The 12,318-nt window shown below is 39.5% G+C and overlaps 1 protein-coding gene across 7 annotated transcripts in view; it reads left to right on the plus strand.

Annotated features, from left to right (window-relative positions):
- arid4b (AT-rich interaction domain 4B) overlaps positions 1–12,318 on the plus strand; it is a 61,410-nt gene that overhangs the window by 37,589 nt on the left and 11,503 nt on the right. For all 7 annotated transcript variants that reach the window (XM_086044508.1, XM_086044510.1, XM_086044505.1 and 4 more), the window contains exons 4-10: positions 711–776; positions 1,603–1,693; positions 2,584–2,663; positions 4,274–4,365; positions 8,352–8,493; positions 9,583–9,662; positions 12,173–12,249. In XM_086044508.1, the coding sequence (XP_085900634.1) occupies positions 711–776; positions 1,603–1,693; positions 2,584–2,663; positions 4,274–4,365; positions 8,352–8,493; positions 9,583–9,662; positions 12,173–12,249 (628 nt within the window). The remainder of the gene's footprint in view (positions 1–710; positions 777–1,602; positions 1,694–2,583; positions 2,664–4,273; positions 4,366–8,351; positions 8,494–9,582; positions 9,663–12,172; positions 12,250–12,318) is intronic.

Raw genomic sequence — 12,318 nt, forward strand, 5'->3', positions numbered from 1 at the left:
GTAGTTGGTCGAAGAGTTTTAGAAGATTCATATCAGTAATTAGATCTTGTGAACTTGTGTTGCACTTAAAGCTCCAGCGTTTGAACTAGAATCGGGTGAGATATCTAGTTAAGTAACTTGTGCTGATTATAAGGTCATATTTATTAAATACGATTTGTAAGGATTCAGATGAGCATCAACTTTATGATTACAGCCAGTTCATATGAGTCTGTCCAACAGTTTTTCTGCCCTGGCATCTTCCACATTTTCACACTGCGCTGGGTTTGCACCTTTTGGTCTCAGTGTTACCAGATGCATGATCAGATTATGATACTACTACTGTGGCTCACTTAGCAGACGCTGTAGATGCCGTTTGTGTAGGTGCGGGAGGTGGGGTGTGTCTGACATTCAGAGCTTAAATCTGCAACAGTTGGCGCCAGCAGATGTGGCTGTGACGTCCAGATGTCCACTGTGGGGGTCAGCCATAGCACAAAATTCTCACACTCACACACTGTGTATAAAATGACACTCTGGTCTTTACTATAACTCTACGTCAAACTGTCTGGATTTTTTTTTTTTTTGTCATGTAGAGTCCATCGGAGTCGTTGTATCCAAGTAACATTACCTTGAAAATGTTGACGATGAAAGGATGTTCGGATTTGACTTTTCAGAAATGATTCTCCATTCATTTTGCTGACTGTCCTCTTCTTCTTCCTACTCCTCCTCCTCAGGTGACCTTTAAATCAGATCTATCCACAGCTGAGGTCCATGATGAAAGCATCAAAGGACCTCTAAAGGTGAGACGGGTTAGATCAGTCATGTCCAAAATGCGGACCCGGAGCCAAATGTGGCCCGCGGTCAATTTTATCCAGCCTGCCATCTGTCATAAAATTAATAATGTCTGACCCGTAGCCCCGTTGACGTTGATGTGTGTAGAATACACTCTAAATGCAATTTCACATTTACACACAATAGGGCAGTAGCGCACTGTCCAACTCCATAACCCTGTGTGACCCTTTCCGGACAGTTTTCTAAAATTACGACGATTAATAAAAAAGGGAAAAGTTGACAGTGAGCGCCGACAATTTAAGGAACGGTGGAAATTTGACTATTTTTCACTGAAATACACAACCGTGTCTGCCTCATTTGCAAGGAGACTGTTACCTGTTTCCCTGTTTTTAAATCTAAAAGTTCACTGAACATTTATTTTCAACAATATATCATGTTAGAAATTGACCCTTGTCTGTCCTGGTGAATATGATATATTTGTGTATATTTGACATATTTCCCTGTCATAGAATTAAAATGTTAAGAGATCATTTAATTGCCAGTTGTTATTGATGTTGGAAATGTAATTTGCACTGGTGAATACTTTTACTTATTTCCCTGTTTTAAATCTAAAAGTTCAGTGAAAAATGATTTTCCAGTCAAATGTCATGTTTTAAATGGACCAAAAGACATATTTAAGAATCTTGAAATTTAAATAAAAAAAGTAAAAAACGAAAGGCAAACTGGTTTGCTAAAATGTGCTTGGATTTATTGGTGTTCCATGTAAAAAAGAATGTCAGGCTAAAGGTGTATTGGGTTAATAAGCCAACAATCAGCAGTGTTTCTGTCCTACAGGTGGGTGCAATTATAGAAGTGAAGAACCAGGATGGAGTTTACCAGGAGGCCACAATCAATAAGCTGACTGACGCAAGTATTTACACAGTTGGTGAGTCATTATCATGAAAGCTAGTCAAAGTAGAACATGCTAGTTTATATAGACTTTAAAATGTTCGTATTTTCTATTGCATGATCATTACAACTTGACTTAATACTCTAGTACAATTCACTATTTAGCAATAGCAGTAATGTGTACTAAACTTGGCATATTGTTGAGATATTATGACATTTTAACTATTTATGGTACAAGGAAGGAACCTTGATAACTTATGTGTGTGTACAAAATGGATCTCTCATATCATAGTATGACACAATGTAATGCTCTCCTGACCAGTCAGTGAAGCAAAAAAAGTAATGTAAGAGTAATGTGCAGCTGTCTTTTCCACTAAAACACCTGCCTGATTCCACCAAAAATGAAGTTAAACAGCCAAGCCAAATATTTGATGGAGTGTTTGAAAACAATTATCATAGTTTTAAGGAGAGGCAAGGTTATTTCTCACTGTTCAGTATGAATATAGTGTAATGCCTTGAAATAATGTAAATAAAATACACTTAAAATGATTGATTGGCATTACATCTACCGTTGTATGTAACCAACTCAACTGCCTGTTAGTTAAGAGTGGCCTTGGTCTCTGTTGTGTGTGCGGTGGGAAAAAATACCTCAGCACACATTCTTGCTTTTCATTCATTTGTGGGAGAATTGCATATGTCATTGCTGCAGATAGTTACTAAGATCATTTAAGGAAAAAAAGAACTATTCAATCATAGATGTATGAAGTCTAAAAGTAATATTTGTTGGGGTGCGTGTGTGCACGTGGAAATAGTAGTATTGAACTCACCTGTCATGCATTGTTTGTTGTGCGTAGGTGTGTACTGTATTTCTGCATGGAGTCCTGGCACAGCAACGCCATAAGTTTTTTTTCATTGTCGCCCCTACAGTGTTTGATGATGGCGATGAGAAGACCTTAAGGCGTTCCTCCCTCTGCCTTAAAGGCGCTCGTCACTTTGCGGAGAGTGAGGCAAGTAACATGTCTCACACCTTACATCAAAGCATCAACCAACCATCTTAGGACATGAAACGCCTGTTTTTTATATTGTACCTTTATGTTTTTTTCTTCTCAAATACCTCTCTTCTGTACTTACTTTCGCTCCAGTACTTGAATACACAGCAGAAATTAAATGTTTTTTCCCAGTCCTCTCCTGCTGTTGAGATGTTAGGATCAGTGATATGACAGTAAATATATCAAAACAAAAACACGTGTCTGGCTGAGTGACAATCAGCATGCTCAGAGGTTGTTGTTTTTTTTTTATATATATAAAAGCTTTAGGTGCTTACTGCTTTAGGAACTACAGACATGTTATGCAGCATGCCTCAGATTTTTATGTGCTCAATTGTTTTTGGACAGTTTACCTAACGGTAAGCACAGATATACTTTTAAAGATATTCTAATACCATGACTGCAATGTCAAAGACTAGAGCCTGTTTGTACTGTATGTGTCTGCTTATATCACCTTCCACACCCATACTTGGCACCATGTCCCCTTTTCCTCTCTTAATACCTGGTTTCCTCAGTTTAGGACGTCCCCGACATGAACTGTTTTGATGTTACGATTGGCGTGTTATACAACAACAAGTGGCACAAGAAGGCATGCTCAGTAATTATCACCAGATCTGGGCATTTTACTAAAGGTTCCAGTCAGTTTATCGCCTTCTTCCTGCAGCCATGGTAGCCTTACGCTGTCCGACTATCCGCCTTTTTGTCCAGCCGGAACAAATAGTAATCGCCTATAGGCCAATCCGCCTATCATTTTAAACGGGCTTCCGTTTGTGTTTCCGTCTACAAACTGAGCGACCGCCACTGCGGCATGGAAGGCTCACCGCAGTCGGATCAAATGCGTCTCCTTTTAGGACACTGAAGCCGCGGCCAACGGGAAACGGAAACCTCGCCGCAGCCATTGAAGCCTCACCGCAAAAATAGACGATGACATAGACGGGAAAAATGGGCTTCCGACTATGCTTAATCTGTTTTTTTGGGTTTTTTTTAAATGTTCCGGTCTATCGTTTATCGGCTACAAAATGGGCGTCCGTCATATCCGGATAGGTGGACCGGTCCGTCGCATAGGTGGAACGCGCAGCTCTGCTTATCACCTTACTCATAGCCTTTTGCATTTGATTCATACTTGTATTATTTATTTACATGAATAATTACTATAAGACAAATTTTGTTTACATCTCCCTTGTCGGAATGCATCTCTTTTATAAACCAGGAACCTAAATAACATCCCCAACCAGCAAACATCTTTTTTTTCCTGTTGACTTATGACTTCATAAAATATGGAAGAAAGTGATCTTGGGGCAAAACAATGACAGCTACCAAACAGGGATTTTGACATTAGATATGTTGGCTATTAAAAGTTACCTCTAAGACAAATACCATTCACAGTATCCATTTTGGACGAAGATAGATGCCGATTCACCGTGCTTGTAAGGCGTAATGGTTTGATGTAGTTTATATTGGAATCAAATCTTATAAGAAACAACTGCATTTGAGTCTGACTAATTATCCCTAATGCCACGTAAGTGTATTGTAGTGACTGTTTCTGCTGTTGTTGTTTTTTACCTCTGCAGACACTTGACAGACTCCCTCTCACCAATCCTGAGCACTTCGGCACACCTGTCATCGGTAAAAAGGGTAACAGGGGCCGACGATCCAACCCAATGTGAGTGTAGTCCTTTCCTCATTTTACATCCTGTAAGCGTCAATCATTTAAACTGTGACAGAGGTCTGCGATGCAGATGGAAATGACGAGAAATGTTCCCTGTCAACCCACATTCTTCAGAAAGAGGCGCCTCCATTTCTATGTATGGTGATAGCAATGACTTGCTCTCATTTCCATTTCTTTCTAAAAAGCTCCTGAGGCCTACAGCAGGAAACCCCATTCAGTTTTGGGTGGGTGTGTTATGTTCTGATATATTCGCTCCAGACTGCAGTTTTCATGTGGGAATAGAAACTGCTTCAGGGTTTTGGCAATGGACATCACTACGATTATAAAGAGGACACTCTACTTAATAATCTCATCCTGACACCACTGCTAATGGCATTGATGCAATATTGACTTGGAAGGGTCCCAGCTGCACTTTAGCACCTCTGGCTTATCTTTCTTTTCGCTAAAATGTTTTTTGCAAGTAATAACAATGCTGACTGAAAAGAAATGACTGACAAATCCAGAAAATCATTAAGCGCTACAGATAGCAATTTTCTGGATATTGCCAATGATTGCAAACATGCATTTTGAACCCCTGGTTTTTCTTTGCTAGGCTATCATTGGTGTGTTCTCATGTTTCCAACTTTAAATTAATTTGTCACAAAAAATCAATTAATAACATAACAAATGTCATTTGCAGTCATTGTTGGTAGTGCCGTTTGCCATTATTCAATATAAAATATTGATTCTGATAAACACAATGATTTTCTAACAAATCTATTAGGGTGTATTCTTTCATGCTGAGCACTGTATTTTTCATCCCCAAATTGAGCTTTACATTAGTTGTTTTTTACACAAGGGCTCAATATTAAAGCTCATAGAAAAATTGTTTGTTTATGCTGTTGCTCAGCAACTAATGGATAACTGTTGAGGTCAGAGACTATTACCCCACTCATGTTTCTACATTTATCTACATATATTCATGTAAAATATAATGGAGAAAACCTGTCACTGATTGATGCCATTCATTTTTTTGGGGTGGGGTGGGGTGCAATAGCCAACTGCAAAACACAAGAGAAAAACCAAAACAAATTACATACAGTAGACAATATCGTCAAACCTTTCAACCCTTACTGTCATTTGTTTTCTAACAATTTAATTGGTGCAATTTTGCAAAAACGATTATAAACAAATAAACGTTTCTATTTTTGGAAGTGAATTTTAGATTTTAAAGATAATTACGTTCACATTAATTCAACCACAGATAAATCATCATAGCATCATCAACATTTTGAATATTGTTCCTGTTTCAACTTAGAAATGGATAAGATTACTTTTGTCTCTCTCGTTGAGCGTACTCATTTATGTTGGGCACTGTATAGTATGTATTATTACTACAGTAGTCCCAATAAGACCATTTATTTTCTGTTCCAGTGGTGTCAGGCTGTTTTTTTAAGACGTCACAGTTGGCTAAACTTCCCCCGCAACAATATTCATCATAAGAGGAGCTCATGAACTGTAGTCTCCCTTCAATGAGTTGCAAGTGTTTTGTTTATGGCTTTTGATGTTGTTGTGTCAGACTAGAAGTTGTAATAGCACCAAGGCACATTTACTGGTCTTAAGTCATGCCAGACTCTGCGTGCTTTTTCGTGTGTGTATACATAGATTAGCAGAGCAAACCCGAGTGATGCGTAACGAAAAGGTGGGTGATCTTTTTGCTTGCTGGAGCTGCATGTGTGATCACATTTAGAGGCATGTCAGGGCTGACTGAATGAGTTGGCTCATTTGTACAAAAATACTCCTGACTGTTCAGTCAGGAGTTACGTTCCACTAAATACTGTTGAAAGGCTTAACTGAGGAGTTAGATGAGCTCTCTTACCACCGCTGAAATAGTTTGTTTTCATTGCATCGTCGCTTTGTTTTTCTGTCACACAAAAAACAACTTGATTTTTGTCAGGGGATAGGAGAATGTACCGAAGGAGACATATGAAAGTGCATATCTTTATTTTTTTAGTGTGGCTGGGGGGGTGGCAGGGTGGATCAAATGTAAAGGTGTATCCAGATTAGGATTGGGGATGATTTTAAATTTGTGATCATCAAATCAATTTCAAATTTCATTTCAAATTAAAATTGTACCATTGTTTTACTGTATGTGAAAATATGCTAGAACAGATAAGGCAGCACAATGGTTGGCACATCTGCCTCACAGTTCTGTGGTTCAGTGTTCGAATCTCAGGTCTGGCATTCCTTTGTGGAGTTTGCATGTTCTCCCCCTGCTTGCAATTAATTTTTTGCCCATATGCGACCTGTGTCAGATTTTTTTTTATGACAGTCTAAACGGCTCAATTCCGATTTTTTTCAAATCCGACCTGGGTCACTTTCATATGTGGTCCTTAATCAGACACGTATCCGATTTTTTTTCAATATGACCTCGGTCTGAACGGCCAGGTCGCATACATCCGACATTGACGTCATCTGGAGCCCATAATGCACTCCGCGTAGGCGGAGGGAAAGTGCTGCTGGCAGCAGGAGGATCGAACCTGCAAAGTTGTTTTGAGTAACATTATTGACTTTATATTTGACTTTAATTTAATCCCACTTGAAACGTGAAGCATAAAGTGGACATTTATGGTGATAGCAGTAATTCAGCCACGGTTCAGATCGATTCATTTTTTTACGCACGGTTATGGCGTGACGTCATCGTTAGTGATGTCTCCATGAAATGAGATCGAAAAGCCTCGCCTCATAATTTCCCCCAAATACTGTATTTATTTCTACCTCCTACCTAATCGCTTCACTGTAGAAATGCCCCGACACGCTGGACCACATTTACTTCTGTAAACAATACGTCATGATTGACGTGGTCTCCTCTTCTGCGCATGCGGGTCACTTTGGCGGCACATGTATTCATACAGCAGACAAGACCGAGGTTGCATTGATAATGTAATACGAACGCTTACACGAAAAAATTTGAATTTTTTTCCAAAAATCCGAATTGAGCATTAAGACCTGCGGTGTGAACCTAGCCTTGAGAGACATGAAGCAGAATCATCCATCCATTTAGTTTTTACTTCTTATAATACATTAATATTTTTAGTTTAGCTACGTAATTCAGTTTTTGGTATGTATTTTGTATTGCTTGCATTACTCACATAAATAGGTTTTTCACACACACATATGCTCACACTCAGGTTTGCTGGAAAGTGTCAGATTTCATATTGGTGGCAGTTCTAAACTGTGTATAACGGTGTTAAACTGAGCAGTTTTTACAAATATAAATGAAATCCCTGGGATGTCAAACAGAATATTCCTACCACATTATTCTAAAGCTGGAAGAAAATCATTTAAATTTGCATGCATCTACACTAGTGTTTCCCAAACAGGGGAGTGGACGTGAGCACATTGCAGAGGGTACGTGGAAACATGATTTGATCATTTATTTCCAAGATCAATAACCCGTGACACAGCCGTGTCAAAATCACAACAACCGTTTGTCAGCTCAAGTGTCTCATTAAAGCTCGGATGAAACTGCAAAAGTGGGTCTGAATATTATTTTAAGTGTTTTGTTCCTGGTGTTTAAAGTTGAAACATCTTCTTAAAGGGAAATTATTGAAAGGAGCTCCATTTTTTTGGTGGTAAAAGTAAAGAGTTATGTATAACAAAGGTGGGTTTATTCTTTATTTTGATTCCTTTAAAAAAAAAAAAATATATATATATAGTAGTTTTAGTATTGAGTTTTAATCTTCATTTGAATTAAAAGAAATATAATGGCTAATAATTAAAATGTTAAATTAAGGAAACTAAATAAAATTATTTTCATTTAAAAAATCAGTTGTTGCGTTCTAGTTTGGGAGAATCATCAACACATGGTGATTGAGGGTGTATTCGTGCCATGACAAAAAGGTTTGGGGGACCCAGAGGTTGGGAAACATTGATCTTAACTGTGCTTAGCTCTTGCATAGCCGCATTAAGTATTTTTTATTTATTTTTTTGTCACACAGCCAAGAGGAAGACTTGTCTTCATCCTCCAGTGAAGAAGAGGAGAGTGATCAACAGCAGAATGAAGATCTGTTTGGCAAAGTGGTCTGCGTAGAGGGAGTGGCCATGGGGGATAAAAAGAAAACCTCTTGGTATCCTGCACTGGTGAGCTCATAGCACCTCTGTGGTCAGCGTCCTCTGCTCCATCACTGCATCTTCTCATCTTTCAGCATCGCTCTTATATATTTATTTTTTTGCTTGTGAAAGCATGCACATTTTTTTGTTGTTTATCATAACCCAAAACAAGACCAACTATTATTGCGCTAAGAAGTGGAAGTACTTGTACTGTACTGCACAAACTCAGGCTTTGTCTTTCAACAGTTCCTTTCCACCACGTTTAACTCTTGGGCAGTATAAGCGTACAGTGAAACCGTGAAAGGCCTTCTTTGTTTATGTGTTCCAAGTTGTAGTGGGAGAATGGGAGAGGCTGGGAAAGCTTCCCCTTTAACTGTGCACTCGGCAGAGCCCCGCCTACAGTGTTTGTTGTTGTTGGCCTGCTGTTGACCGAGCTCCCTGCTGCCTCCTTGTGACAGCCCAGGGTAGTATACCATACTTTGATCTCATATTGCAACCGCATATAGGTGAGGTGAGAATACACTGGTAAATGTTGTTTGCAAACAGGAGGTAAATAACGCCTGATAATGAAATATTATGAGATGCGCATTGATTTGCATGCTTCCTGTGTGCCACATTGTTTTTTGTTTTTTTTTAAAGGTACCAAGCTGAGAAAATATTTTATTTAAAAACAAACATTGTGGTATTGTGAGGGGTGTTGTTGTGAATATTAGGAGCAGGAGCATGCAGTCAGAAAAGTGCAAGGAAATTATATCTCCATAAAGGCAGTGCTGCCTCCCCTCAGTTAGACTGACAGTGCAACAACTCCCACTGTTATGCGCCTCAACCCAAGTTAACAGCAGAGCCACATGCTGCAAGCGGCGCACAACCTTTGAACAACCTTTATACCTCACTCTGCATCTCGATCGCTCGCTTGTCTTGCTTGGTCCCATAAACAGCCTATTTTGGAATCCATCAATCACCATGGCCTTCACAGACACATTTTTAGTTATACTGTGACAACGCCAGATTCTTTCACTTCCTTATCTCGCTCGCTCACAACTACAGGTACACACACAGTCGCACGCCGTCTGCTACCTCATCTGACCTCTGGATTGTCTCTTGTTTCTGCACACTCAGGTCACCTCCCCCGGCTGCCATGATGACATCACAATGAAAAAGGAAAGTTTATTCGTCCGCTCTTTCAAGGATGGAAAATTGTGAGTCTGAATTATTAACGACGTTATTGCGAATATTTGACTAGTAGAATATTTGAATGCTGCAGTGATATGTTTGGCTCGTTTTAATCCAGCAGTAATGAATCATTTCGATGCTGTTTAAACCATCCGTGTTATATGAAGAGTGTGCATGCAACAGAAAATGCAATGCTTTGGGAGCATCTTGAGGACAAACAAATTGCAATCATTACTCTGCATGTATTATGTGAACAGCTTACTGACATGTTTTATTTTGTTGTATATGCAATGTGTGTGGATATGGTGGCAGATGCAATTACAGTGGTACCTCTACTTACGAAATTAATTGGCTCTGGAAGAAATTTCTTAAGTAGAACATTTTGTAAGTAGAGACGCGTTTTCCATGTAAATGCCCTAATCCGTTCCAAGCCCCCCAATATTCAGCCATAAATGTTTTATAAAGCATGAAAATATGTAACAAATACATGTTACAATTAGATTATTGCACAATAAATTAGAGTTGTGCATAATGTAAAAAACAAAGAATAGAGTAAGGAATAAAAATGATGGTCGTTTAACTTTTAATTGCTGTCCTCATCGCTTTTGCCCTCTTTGGTTCATGTTCTCTCTCAGAAGTGTTTTTTGCCTGGCGTTTTGTAAACAACTGATTTAATAACGTGGCGTCTGTCGATACATTACAGTCATATTTTTTGGCGAGATCAACCAAACGCATCCCCCTTTCATACTTTTCTGTTATCTCTTGCTTTGTTTGTAAAGACAAATAAACGATTTTCTCCTTTTTTTTCTTTTCCTCGCTTCTAATTCACGTAAATCGGAAGACCTCATGGCAGAGAGGCGAATGACGAGGACGCTGCATCTACCTAACTATTTACCTGTATACCCACACACATAGAGACATACGGAAGAGGTCCCTCTTAGCCAATGGGATGCCAGGAAGATGCTAGGCTAGCCAATGGCAGAGCAGCGATGAGTATGTTGCGTTCAGGAAACTCCGGAGCTGCGAGTAGCAGCCCATACTGCGAGTATCACCCCATACGTTTACCTTTCGTATCCTGACATTTCTTTTGTAACTAGAGGCAATATTTACCTGTTGAGGAGTTTCGTAACTTGAACGTAAGTAGAGGTACCACTGTACTGTCTTGTTTCCAAGTTTGTGCCTACTTGGTAAATGAACTAAAATGCCGCAGAGTAATTTTCTCAAAGCTTGCAAAATGTGAAAGTTGGGTTTGTTTGTTTGTTCACTGCTATTTTACGCGAATTCCATTGTTGTGAGAGCAGCCCGGTCTCCTTATCGCAGGCCTTGCATCTGCAACCCACAGTACACCTCCTGTGTAAGTCATCACCAAATAATTATAGCACAGAAAGTGTGAAAAGACCTCTTATCGTGTGTCTTGCGGTTAATAGTCAGGTGAAGGGTAGAGCCGATTAGAGGGTAGATAAATCGCAGATGAAATGCCTGTTTTATTCTTGTCAGGTATTATTACACTGCACACACAATAGCTGCTCCACTTCCTGTCGCTACTAGATTTTACCCACTGAAATCAGTGCAGTGTATCGAGGGCTGTATTCCAGAAATAATAATGTGAGAAGATGGAAAATCTATCTCTGTATTAATGAGATTTTCAAGGGTTGTTTCCTTCCAATCTGCCTGCTTTTATGTGGAAGGAATAACAAGATAAAAGATGTGATCATGAATGGTTTTCAGAGGACAAGTTTGAGCTGTCCGCCGCATGTCTTTGCTTTGTTGCGTTTGTATCTTGATTTGCTCTTAGCGTTTTCGGTGCTCGTTATTTATTTGGTGTGCAGGGAACCATTTGTTATACTTAGCAGGATTTGCACCAGTTGACACAGCCCACACATCCTTTATAATAAACTGCAGTTGACAATGGTAAGAATGCACCCGTTCACCCGCTTTTCACACATTCACCAATGTTTCCACTTTGTTTTTTAGTGTAATCATTTACACAAGCCTCTTCTCGTCTATTATTCCAAAGTGGTGCTAACGGAGTGTCATCTATGTGCATTGTTTGCTGATGAGAGTTCACATCTATAAGCCTGCTAACCTCTTCAGCGTAGCTCATAGGTCAGTGTGTGGAGCTCCGTCCCCAGAGAGTTTGGGATCGTTGCCGATAAATGTGCTTTTCAGAAACAATGGCTTTTGAAAATCTTTTTAGGGAAAGCAAGGTCATACATGCAAGAGGGTAGCTGGGCGATGGAGGGGGGGGGGTCACAGAGTGGTTATTCATAGTTTGTCAGATTGTTACCTTGGCAACAGTGGAAACAAGCTTTACAATCTTTGTTGGTCAGGCTGACTTACTGCACTAGTTGAGTTAACAAAAAAAAAAAACAATTGACTTGGCTAAGTGCATCAACACTATTCAGTGTTTTTACAAGATGGTATTTAATTTGTTTTACTTGTAGTTTATTGCTACACTCGTGTGAAAGCTGCTTGGATTTTTGTTTACCTGTCTCAGTCATGCAACTGCTAACCATTGTCACTTTTTTTTTTTCAGTTACATGGTGCTACGGAAGGATGTTCGAGAGATCGACACAGATTGTCCCCCTAAGGCGGATGCAGGGCTGAAACCAGGTGAGTTTAATTTCAGGGTACTATACTGAAGTTGAGGCCATAAGTCACAAACTTTCGCAGGATGGTGTG

Source organism: Filicampus tigris, chromosome 11 (genome assembly GCF_054856515.1).
Source record: "Filicampus tigris isolate MCC_2025a chromosome 11, RoL_Ftig_1.0, whole genome shotgun sequence".
In the NCBI taxonomy this organism is placed as follows: domain Eukaryota; kingdom Metazoa; phylum Chordata; class Actinopteri; order Syngnathiformes; family Syngnathidae; genus Filicampus; species Filicampus tigris.